The sequence below is a fragment of the Schistocerca americana genome, chromosome 4 (assembly GCF_021461395.2).
Source record: "Schistocerca americana isolate TAMUIC-IGC-003095 chromosome 4, iqSchAmer2.1, whole genome shotgun sequence".
Classification (NCBI taxonomy): domain Eukaryota; kingdom Metazoa; phylum Arthropoda; class Insecta; order Orthoptera; family Acrididae; genus Schistocerca; species Schistocerca americana.
In genome coordinates, this window is record NC_060122.1 from 757,793,150 (window position 1) to 757,805,644 (window position 12,495).

A 12,495-nucleotide genomic window follows, 5' to 3' on the forward strand; every position below is an offset into this window, starting at 1 on the left:
ACGCTTCTTCGCGCTGTATTACGCCGCCGTTAGTATCATCGGCGGAGTTTCATGACAGCAGCAGCATTAACGCCGTTCTTTGGAGTTAGCGATGGCGGAGCAGCAGCGGAGCTTGCCTCACGTCTCATGTAAGGTTCCTGCAGGCTAGCGCCTGGTGCTCGGGCCTCGTATTCGCGTCTTCCTGGATCGTGTTAAGAAACGTAAAGTGCTCTAATATTTGCGAGTCGTGAAAAAAACGAGTGGGACCCTCGTGGCACAACTACGATTTGGCTTTCTCTGCTTTGATGCCAGGTGCCGAGGTAACTGGGGAAGGGCTTCCAAAAATGGTTACCTATCAGAAAACGTACATTTCTTCCATAGTCCCATCCATCGAAGTCTTTTCATAACCAGAGCAACTGTTTTTCCTGTCCTTAACTGTATATCTGAGAGAACTCATCGCGTGATCATGCATTTTTGAGAACGACAAGCAGGCAGGTCTTGCTGAATCCCAGTTCTCCACGCAGCAGAACTATAGGAAATGTTAAGGTAAGTGCGTTTAATTGGGGGTCCGTTATTATGATGTCTGGGTGCCATCAAAATAATGTGGTTAGGTGTTTTGTTCACTCAGCCAACGACAAAGGACGAAACCTGCTATGGTGTATTTACACGGAAGTGCCAAAGAAACTGGTACTCCTGCCTAATATCGTGTAGGACCCCCGCAAATACGCAGAAGTGCCGCAACACGACGTGGCATGGACTCGACCAACGTCTGAAGTAGTGTTGGAGGGAACTGACGCCATGAATGCTGCAGGGCTGTCCGTAAATCCGTAAGAGTACGAGGAGGTGGAGATCTCTTCTGAACAGCACGTTGCAAGGCATCCCAGATATGCTCAATAATGTTCATGTGTGAAGAGTTTGGTGGCCAGAGGAAGTGTTTAACCTCAGAAGAGCGTTCTTGGAGCCTCTCTGTAGCAATTATGGACGTGTGGGTTGTCGCATTATTCTGCTGGAAATGCCCAAGTGCGTCGGAATGTACAATGGACATGAATGGATGCTGGTGATCAAACAGGATGCTTACGTACGTGTCATCAGGGGTCCCATATCACTCCAACTGCACACGCCCCACACCATTACAGAGCCTCCAATAGCTTGACACTCCCCTGCTGACATGCAGGGTAATGAATTCATAAGGTTGTCTCCATACCCTTACCCGTCTATCCGCTCGATGCAATCTGAAACGAGACTCGTCCGACCAGGCAACATGTTTCTAGTCATCAACAGTCTAATGTCGGTGTTGACGGGTCCAGGTGAGGCGTAAAGCTTTGTGTCGTGCAGTCATCAAGGGTGCACGATTGGGCTTTCGTCTCCGAAAGCCTGTATCGATGATGTTTTGTTGACTGGTTCTCACGCTGACACTTATTGATAGCCAAGCACTGAAATCTACAGCAATTTGCGGAAGGGTTGCACTTCTGTCACGCTGAACAGTTCTCTTCAGTCGTCGTTGTTACCGTTCTTGCAGAGTCTCCTGGCGCAGTGACGTCGGAGATTTGCTGTTTTGCCGGATTCTCCTGGCGCAGTGACGTCGGAGATTTGCTGTTTTGCCGGATTCCTGATATGTGCGGTACACTCATGAAATGGTCGTACGGGATGATAACCTGCCATTGTAGCAGCAGTAACCGGTCTAACAACTGCCCCAGACACTTATACGGGCGTTGCCGACCGCAGCGTCGTATTCTGCCTGTTTACATATCTGTGTATTTGAATACGCATGCCTGTACCAGTTCTTTGACGCTTCAGTGTAGTTTGACGCGAATCCACTGAAGCACGCAACCACACTTCTACAAATTCAGAACTAGAAAGTAAATGCCCCAAATGATGGTTCCCTTATCATCCGTGTAATACAGGATACCGTTTAGTACCGGTACTTACCCGTCAGGTTTATCCCTCCGGTCACTGTACAGTGAGGTCAGGAAGTGGTGCTTCAGTGATTTTCTTTCATCCTGCAACAAAAATAATAACACTAACGTGAACAAATTGCTCCAAAAGGTCTTTGTCATCGAGTATTGTAATTCTGTGGTCTGCTGAGTGTAGGTTGCTTCTCAACTGCTCGACGCAGAGTACACAGAGAACGCATTGTATGCTAATGTATATTACGCTATTTAAATCATGTTGCTCAGTTCCGACAGAGAAGAGTCAACTGGATTTCGAGGAAGGTAAAACATGTGCATTCAAAGTGCAATATGTTAGGCAGATTTAATGTTATGAGATATTGTAATAGAAAGGCAGTAACTTATAATATAACTGACACCACCAAAAACATTGTAATCTGTACCAATAATAAAACTGTAAAAATGTCGCGGCTACCTGTTAGTTTGCTTGAACACACTAGTCTCCAAAATCATTAGACGAATTTTCATGGGTCTGTCACAAGTAACTTCGGCGTAGCTCGGGACAAAAAAGCAGGCTTCATTTAATTAAAATCGGAACACGAAAAAAGAGACATCTTAATTTAATCTAATATTGTCTGCTTAGCGTTGTAGTTCGAATATTTAATCATCACGGCATAAGCACCAGAGAAGCAATAGATGGCGCCGTTCGTTTCATAGTACACCAAATAACCAATAGATGGTGGTGTAAATTTTTTTTAAACTAAGTGACGTATTTTCGGAAGTTTTCGTCAGTTATACAATTAAGCACCGTAATCTTATCTTAACGAACACAAACTAACAGCGAATTTAATTGGCTAGGACATGTGCATTTACTGATTTCGAAGCCGGCCGTTGTGACTGAGCGGTTCTAGGCGCTTCAGTCTGGAACCGCGCGACTGCTACGGTCGCAGGTTCGAATCCTGCCTCGGGCATGGATGTGTGTGATGTCCTTAGGTTAGTTAGGTTTAAGTTCTAGGGGACTGATGACCTCAGATGTTAAGTCCCATAGTGCTCAGAGCCATTTGAACCATTTTTTGAACTGATTTCGGTTTGTGTGTTAAATACTTAACGACACTGCTTTACTTCTTTCTAAAAAAATTTTATATTCTTTCCTTGGAAAAACGAACTTATTGAGTTTGCCTTACGATTTGGGTACCCACTTATCACATTCTGATTTCGTTTCTTACGAATAAAAATGCCTAAAAATGATCGAGTGTTTCTGAATACACTTGAACAGCTAAAAGACTGAGGCCTTTGCGATCTCAAGAATCCAATGAAGATCGTAAGGCGAGACTTGCTGCAGTTCGAGAACATCAGAGTGTAACTCGCTCTCTGGAAACTTGTTCCGAAAGTGACGTGCAACACATGTCTGATCGAGAGCATCATTCATTATCTCGCTCCTCAGAACTTAAAAGTCACTTATCGCCAACGTAACATCATAGAAACGAAAATTTTAGTGGGGAAGCGCGCAGGCGAGCGAGATTTTGCGCCCCGAATCCCGCCAATTGTTAATAATTTGCGATTTCACTTCAGACGTGCATACTTTCCGGTGAGCTTATTTTAAACCACGACCATAAACAAAACGCAGGACCAGACGATGCGTGTTGCAGGCATGGGCCTTACAGACAATTGCTTTTCACATGGCCAGTTCTGCGCGGATCTCTCCTGTGTTAGTGATGCAAACAAGCTCTTACCTTGTGTCCCCAATGATACTATTTTAAACATTGTATACAAAGAAGCTTTATAAGTCAAAAATAAATACCACACATACGAAATCTTGGGGGAAGCTATATAAAAAAGAAAATACCGATGCAACGCTGGGTTTCTCAGCTAGTAAGGACTAAATTAATTTCACCTTAGTTGGAAGAACCATTGCGAAAATACTATTCAGTGGAGTACGAAGTTAATCATTCGTAATTTCCTTTTAAACTGCGCTATGTTTTCAACAAGTCGTTTGATATCTTTTGGAACGTTACCGGCCAACATCAGTGACGAGGAAATGAACTCACTGACCAGCATAGATAACACTGCTGCATCGAACTGCGTCGCTAAGTTACAAACAGCTTTTGTGTACCTGCAGAGATAATAAATGTTGAATACTTAGATCTTCACGTATCCGAATCCATTCTGTAGTAACATTAGAAAGCTCCTACCGTCTTTGCAGAGAGTTTTTTAATTCCTTGTATAGTTTTCTCCGAAAAGAACAAATTTGGGCACAGCAAGGGACATCTACTTCAGTCTCATTTGCAAAATAATAAAAATAATCATCATCTGACTCGACAGTAATAAGCCATCCTGAAATCTCTACTGTCTGGTTGCAGGGTGGGCACATTCGCCTTTAGAAGGAACTTATTACCTCGAGGATGAGGTTGGCTTGTCTTCCACCTGCTCGTTACCCTTTGTAGCCCTGCTGGTCTTCGTTGAAACCATTCTGAGCAGCGACGAACAAAGACAGAAGTTCCGTGCAGATAGCTAACATCAGTTAAGGAAACGGTTCTCAAAGAAAATGCAGTCTCTTAGGTGGTATTAGTTGCTATTTGAGAGAGACGCAAGATTTCCTTGCCTGCACCCGCCCAGTTACTAATTCGAAGAACGTCAACAAACGTGCATGACTATCTAAGCGTTGCGCGTTTTATTTCTAGCACCCTTACGAGACGGACTGGCGTAAAATATGGAATATAGGCATTTATTTTAAACTGCATCAATTTTTCGTTGAAGTTATATGAATGAATCAAAGTTCAAAATCAAATGGCCAGTAAAATCTTTTTCCAATGCTGAAATACGTTTCTGTTGGTATATCTTCTTCTTCTCATCGTATACGTTGTCGTTGTTAATGCAGTAGAACAACGGCTATTAATCATAAATATGGATGTGCTTGACATTCCTGTCTCGCAAGTAAACGCTTTGTACTCCACGCTAAACACCCATAATAGCTTCAGTTTCATCCATATTAGAACTAAATCCTCGTTTCAAAACACGCATTGCAGTTAGAATTAAGGTTATTTGTTCTTCATTCATCTAGACAATATCTGGTGCGTCTGGCTAAAACGAACTTCATTCCTGGTTTCCAGAAATATTTGACATAATATGTTATACCTTAACAACTGACTGAACCAGAACACCTTGTAGTATGAGAAATGTATGACTGACATGTGTTTTTCTTAGTTGTAGGCACATAAACAATTACAAATGAGCCTCGTCTGTATACTGATGATTAGTATACGTAATCCTTAATTCTACACTGTTATTGGCATCAACAATGTTTAGTAAACTGTGGATCTGTAATCCTGGGGTAACAATAATCAACGGTCAAAGTAAGATCGGAACAGAAATCACGCACATGACCTCAGAAATCGTAATATAGTGGCAGATACGTGCATGTGAACAAAAAACTAATGGTCTGTTTTGAGAATTAATCGAGTAACATACATGAAATACACTGAGGTGACAAAAATCGTTGGCTGGCTGCTGTGGCCGAGCGGTTCTAGGCGCTTCAGTCCGGAACAACGCGGCTGCTAAGGTCGCAGGCTCGAATCCTGCCTCGGGCATCGATGTGTGAGATGTTCTTAGGTTAGTTAGGCTTAAGTAGTTCTAAGTCTAGGGGACTGATGACCTCAGATCTTAAGTCCCACAGTGCTTAGAGCCATTTCAACCATTTGAAAAATCATTGGACAGCGATATCAACGTACACATATGGCGCTTGTATCGCGTACACAAGGTATAAAACGGCGGTGCCTTGGAGCACATACTCGTATAATTTGTAATCGGGCGATTCATGTCAAAAGGTTTCCGACGGAATTATGGCCACACGACAGGAAATAACAGACTCTGAACGTGGATTGGTTGTTGGCACTAGGCGCATGGGACATTCCATTTCGGAAATCGTTAGCAAATACGATATTCCGAGATCCACAGTGTTAAGAGGGTGCCGAGAATACCAAATTTCAGGCGTTAACTCTCACCACGGACAATACAGTGGCCAATGGCCTTCACTTTACGAACGAGTAGAGCGGCCTTAGCGTAGATTTGTCAGTGCTGACAGAAAAGCAACACTACGTGAAATAACCGCAGAAATCAATGTAGGACGTACTAAGAACGTATCTGTGTGCAGAGAAATTTTGGCATTAATGGGATATGGCAGCAGACGATCGTATGCCTTCCCTAAGAGTGCCATTGCTAAGAGCACAGCATCGCCGTCAGCGCCTCTCCTGGGCTCGTGACCATATTGGTTGGACCCCAGACGACAGGATAACCATGGCCTGGTCAGATAAGTCGCGATTTCAGTTGGTAAGCGCTGATGGTAGGCTTTGAATGAGACGAAGACCCCCACGAAGCCATGGATCGAAGCTGTGCCGCCATCGGAGGTTCGAGTCCTCCCTTGGGCATGGGTGTGTGTGTTGTCCTTAGCGTAAGTTAGTTTAAGTTAGATTAAGTAGTGCGTAAGCCTAAGGAGCGATGACCTCAGCAGTTTGGTCCCATAGTTCTTACCAAAAATTTTCACATTTTCCAAGCTGTCAACAAAGCACTGTGAATGCTGGTGGTAACGGTGTGGGCAGTGTTCAAATGAAATGGAGAGGGTCCTCTGGTCAAACTTGTAAGTAGGCTGTTTAGGTTTTTATGTTGGTAACGTCACGTAGCGCTCTGTATGAAAATCACTGGCTGTCCAGTGTGCAGTCTGTGGCTGGTTGGCATTGTTGGAATAGTCGCTATTGTAGTGTTGGGCAGTTGGATGTGAACAGCGCGTAGCGGTGCGCATTTGGAGGTGAGCCACCAGCAGTGGTGGATGTGGGGAGAGAGATGACAGAGTTTTGAGAGCGGAAGATCTGGACGTGTGTCCATCAGAGACAGTAAATTTGTAAGACTGGATGTCATGAACTGATATATATATTATGACTTTTGAACACTATTAAGGTAAATACATTGTTCGTTCTCTATCAAAATCTTTCATTTGCTAAGTATGCCTATCAGTAGTTAGTGCCTTCAGTAGTTAGAATCTTTTATTTAGATGGCAGTATTGCCGCTCGCTTTATTGCAGTAGTTCGAGTAACGAACATTTTTGTGAGGTAAGTGATTCATGAAAGGTATAGGTTATTGTTAGTCAGGGCCATTCTTTTGTAGAGATTATTGAAAGTCAGATTGCGTTGCGCTAAAAATATTGTGTGTCAGTTTAGTGTTGACCGGAATAGGTAAAGAGCGAAATGTCTGGGTACGTTCAGTTTTGCTCAGCTGTTTGAAAATCAAATAACGTAAGGGGTTTTCCAGCACAGTAATTCATTAATTTTTCTAAGGGGACGTTTCAAACTGAACTGATCATCGACTGAGAATGGCTATGTTTGGCTACTTGGAGACAATTTACAGCCATTCATGGATTTCATATCCCCAAACAAGGATGAAATTTTTATGGATGACAGTTCGCCATCTCACCGGGCCACAATTGTTCGCTGTTGGCTTGAGGAACATTCTGGACAGTTCGGCCGAATGATCTGGCCACCCAGATCGCCCGAAAGATCGAGAGGTTAATCCGTACTCAACATCCTCCACCAGCACAACTTATGGAATCATGGGTGGTTACAGAGCCTACATGGCTCAGTATTCCTGCAGGCGACTTCCAACGACTTGTTGAGACCATGCTACGTCGAGTCGCTGCATTACGCAGGCTAATGGAGGTATCCCATGACTTTTGTCACTTCAGTGTAGTTGAAAACACTGATCACATTACAGTTATCTGTGTATTTTTCAAAACCAGATTTTAATACACTTTTTGGTATACAATTATAATGGCAATATATTGGCAACTGTTGCGCAAGGAAATCGGCACTACGTGATTCCATTTAGTGTATATTGATGAAACTTTACCACCAAACAGTATACACTAAATGGTTAAAATGGCTCTGAGCACAATGCGACTTAACTTCTGTGGTCATCATCACCTAGAACTTAGAACTAATTAAACCTAACTAACCTAAGGACATCACACACATTCATGCCCGAGGCAGGATTCGAACCTGCGATCGTAGCGGTCGCTCGGTTCCAGACTGTAGCGCCTAGAACCGCACGGCCACTTAGGCCGGCTGTATACACTAAACGCCTAACTGAGAGTCAGCAGAGAACTCTAAAACGTCGGAGGTTCGAGTCCTCCCTCGGGCATGGGTGTGTGTTGTCCACAGCGTAAGTTAGTTTAAGTTAGATTAAGTAATGTGTAGGCCACTACCTAAGTAGTTTGGTCCAATAAGACCTTACCACAAATTTCCAAAAAGAACTATAAAACTTTTGGTGTCTGAGTGATCAAAGTAACTACGGCGTTCAAAGTGCCTCAGTTTACGGTAAGTTGTTCGTAAATAACCTTTTCTGTTTATTACTGATATGTAGACTGATGCGCCAAAACGTGACGACCACGTCCTTAATAGCGCGTTAGTCCATCTTTGAAACGCAATACAGCATTTTACAGTATCATCAGATCTGACGCAGATTTATCCTGTTTTTCATTGTGGGCATGCCTCCATCTCAAAATTCTGTGATGAGACGTAGATGACCAGCATATTGTCACCTTACAGTGATTGCACCGTTCTTGAACCTGTTTTCATAGATGCTCAAGACAGCAGCACTTGAACAGCCGACCACTTCGTCAGCATGTTCGCCTCCAGGCGCCGTACGTCGAAGTCGCTCATGTCAGCGAATTTCCCCATTAGCGGTCCGTATTTTCGGTAGAATGATTACCCACTTGACGGCGAACTCTTCCTAAGCACAGAGGGACGGCAGGCATTAGGCGTGGGAAGGGGGGGGGGGGGAGGAGGGGGGCAAGACAAGTAAGTAAATGCTATTCACTTATTCCCTGCAGGATCGTCGTTGGGTGGAAGACGGTGCAACCTGGCTTGAGGACTGGCATGAGGTTGTGTGGAACCGGCGTCTTCTTCTGGTTGCTGCGGAAGAGCTTTACTCCTGCAGAAAGTCGGGCCAACGAATAGTCGGCCGGTGGTGCACCTGACGGCCCAGCCTCTGAACGAGCCCCTTGGTGGACCGCTGTGCCTCGGCTTGAAGATAATCATTTCCATTGAAATGAACACCCTTAACTGCTTACAGGCGTTGACATACGTCAACGGGGACAGATGAAAATGTGTGCCCCGGCCGGGATTCGAACCCGGGATTTCCTGCTTACATGGCAGACGCTCTATCCATCTGAGCCACCGAGGACACAGAGGATAGCGCGACTGCAGGGATTTATCTCTGGCACGCCTCCCGCGAAACCCACATTCTCAATGTCCAGTGTGTAAACAAAAACTGTTTACAACGTAACACAATGGCGTAGAGGAAGTCGAGACGAACAGTTTTATTCATGAAACTTGTTGTCTAGTACCTCAAACTGACCTACAAAAATGAGCTAAGTTACAGCGCTTGCGCGTCACGCTGTTTTTTTCAACGTTTTCTCGCTCTCTACGTGTAAACTATTAGACCCAGAGAAAAAAAAATTGGGCACGTGCCAGTAGGCTCTGTACAAATTTAGTTATATTTGGACGGTTCAACCATTTCGCAAATCGAGGATCTTGACGATTTTTGCCTGTTACCGACGTTAATACGGTAACACAATGGTCCCTGCGACCAAGACTTTCGGCAATGTTTTAACTTCAAGTTTGAAGTCGGATAACAAATGACAAAAGAAATATTTTTTCGTTTGATATAATTACAAATTAACAATTTTCTGATATTTTGCTTTTCCTGTACTGTGAAACCTTTCTGTGCTACACAGGTTTTACCACAGTAAGTGAGTTTGCGACTAGCAAAATATGTGACATAAATGCCCATATCTTTCGACTGCATAGGCTTAGAAACTAACGTTTATTCTATTGGCAAGGTATCATAGACCTTAGTATGCGACATAGATTTCAGCTTCAAATGTCTACCTGTTCCTTAGAAAGAAGGGGTCTTAACAAATAGTCAGACAAATCATTTTTTCATTTGATATGCAGACTGACAGTTTTAGGATTTTTTCTTTTGGTTGTACTGTGACACCTTCCTTCTTGCCAAAGCTCATGAATCTAGACCGACAGCAAGTACGCTGCGGCCTTTGATGAGTGAATTTGCGAGCACCAAAGTATGTGACATAAATGGCCGTATCTTTTGAGCGCATTGGCTCAGAAGCTTCACATTATTACATCGTCCATGAACCGTAGACGTTTATATGTCGCCGAAATTTCAACTCCATACGTTTACCAGTTCCTGCGAAGAAGAACATATAGACAAACAGGAGAACGGACGGGCGGACAAAAAAGTGATCCTATTATAGTACGGTTTTGACTGACTGAAGTACGGGAACATAAAAACAAATAAGACCTTCTTGTTGGAAACTGAATGAATAATTTTGAACTGGAGTAGCAGAGATAATATTGGAAATAATGCGTGGCGCGCACGGGCTGTCGGTTAGGTGGTTTTTGTAGGCCAATTTGAGGTATTTTCCAGACTACACACACTATTAAGTATCAAATTGTTCGTCTCTACTTCATCTACACCACTGTAGTACTCTGTAGGCAATTATCGTTCACACCCTGTATAGTCGCAACTGCATACTTGAGCTACACTATGTGATCAAAAGTATCCGGACACCCACGAAAAACATACGTTTTTCATATTAGGTGCATTGTGGTGCCAGCTACTGCCAGGTACTCCATATAAGCGGCCTCAGTAGTCATTAGAGATCGTGAGAGAGCAGAATGGGCGCTCCGAGGAACTCACGGACTTCGAACATTGTCAGGTAATTGTGTGTCACTTGTGTCGTACGTCTGTACGCGAGATTTACACATTCCTAAACATCCCTAGGTCCACTGTTTCGGTTGTGAAAGTGAAGTGGAAACGTGAAGGGACACGTACAGCACAAAAGCGTACAGTTGACTGACAGAGACCGCAGACATTTGAAGAGGGACATCTATCCAGACCATCACACAGCAATTCCAAACTGCATCAGGATTCACTGCAAGTACTATGACAGGCGGGAGGTGAGAAAACGGATTTCATGGTTGAGCGGCTGCTCATAAGCCACACATCACGTCGGCAAATGCCAAACGACGCCTCGCTTGGGGTAAGGAGCGTAAACATTGGACGATTGAACAGTGGAGAAACGTTGTGTAGAGTCACGAATCACGGTACACAATGTGGCAATCCGATGGCAGGGTGTGTGTATGGCGAATGCCCGGTGAAGGTCATCTGCCACCGTTTATAGTGCCAACGGTAAAATTCGGAGGCGGTGATGTTATGGTGTCGTCGTGTTTTTCATGGAGGGCGCTTGTACCCATTGTTGTTTTGCGTGGCACCATCACAGCAGCGGCCTACATTGATTTTTTAAGCACCTTCTTGCTTCCCACTGTTGTAGAGCAATTCGGGGATGGCGATTGCATCTTTCAACACGATCGAGCACCTGTTCATAATGCAAGACCTATGGCGGAGTGGTTGGATATCAATAACATCCCTTTAATGGACTGGCCTACACATACTCCTGACCTGAATCCTACAGAATACCTTTGGGATGTTTTGGAACGCCGATTTCGTGCCAGGCCTCACCGACCGGCATCGATACCTCTCCTCAGTGCAGCACTCCTTGAAAAACGGCCTGCCAATCCCCAAGAAACCTGGCAGAACCTGATTGAACGTATGCCTGCGAGAGTGGAAGCTATCATCAAGGCTAACGGTGGGCCAACACCATACTGAATTCCAGCATTACCGATGGAGGGCGCCACGAACTTGTAAGTCATTTTCAGCCAGGTGTCCAGATACTTTTGACCACATAGTGTATACAGCCGAAGTGCATTCTGCAGTACATACTTCTATTTTTTTTTACGATGAATACGTTTTCCTTAAGTTCGTTTTGAGGTTGTGTTATCCATTACAGCTGCAATGCTTTTTTCTTTCGATATCCCGCTTTCTCTCCGATTTTCTGTTCATCTTTGACTGAGGTTCCCAGTCATAACCGAAATATTTTCTAGTCGGATGCAGTAAATTCTCATAATAAATGGGGTCTCTTTTATTTTGATTTCAAAATATGGATATTGATATACTCGTAATCACCATTATGTTTCCACTGAAGCGTGTGCACAGCTTCACTGGTCTAAGGCGTCGGCTAGCACCGTAATTTACACTTTGCACCTTTTTTACTTTATCGTCTTCAGTCTTGAGGTATTATGATATCTCCAGATTTTATTTTTTTCTCGGGTGCGCACGGAGCTGAACCTTTTCTGGCTTATGATATCATGTACGATACACATCACACTTACGCAGCTCTCTTGTTCATCACTCTGCCGTGCGCCACGAGGTGTCATCATTGATCCTGCAACTGCACAGCATATCACGTCGAAGTGAAGATAAGGACATATCCTTTTCCAGTTACGGGTGTTTCCACCTGCTTTAATAACTTATTGAAGCTGTGCGGCAGGTCCCGGCGGAGGTTCGGGTCCTCCCTCGGGCATGGGTGTGTGTGTTTGTCGTTAGGATAGTTAAGGTTAAGTAGTGTGCAATCTTAGGGACTGATAACCTTAGCAGTTAAGTCCCATAAGATTTCACACACATTTGAAAATTTTTGAACATTCCTCAGTTAATAACAAAC

At 44.0% G+C, this 12,495-nt stretch overlaps 1 protein-coding gene and 1 non-coding gene across 3 annotated transcripts in view; both read right to left on the minus strand.

Moving 5' to 3' along the window:
* The window catches only part of LOC124613148, a 192,761-nt gene that overhangs the window by 16,419 nt on the left and 163,847 nt on the right, over positions 1 to 12,495 (minus strand). For both annotated transcript variants that reach the window (XM_047141766.1, XM_047141768.1), the window contains exon 6: positions 1,909 to 1,979. In XM_047141766.1, coding sequence (XP_046997722.1) covers positions 1,909 to 1,979 — 71 coding nt within the window. The remainder of the gene's footprint in view (positions 1 to 1,908; positions 1,980 to 12,495) is intronic.
* On the minus strand, positions 9,025 to 9,098 carry Trnat-ugu. The gene has a single exon. It is a non-coding gene; the product is annotated as a tRNA-Thr (tRNA).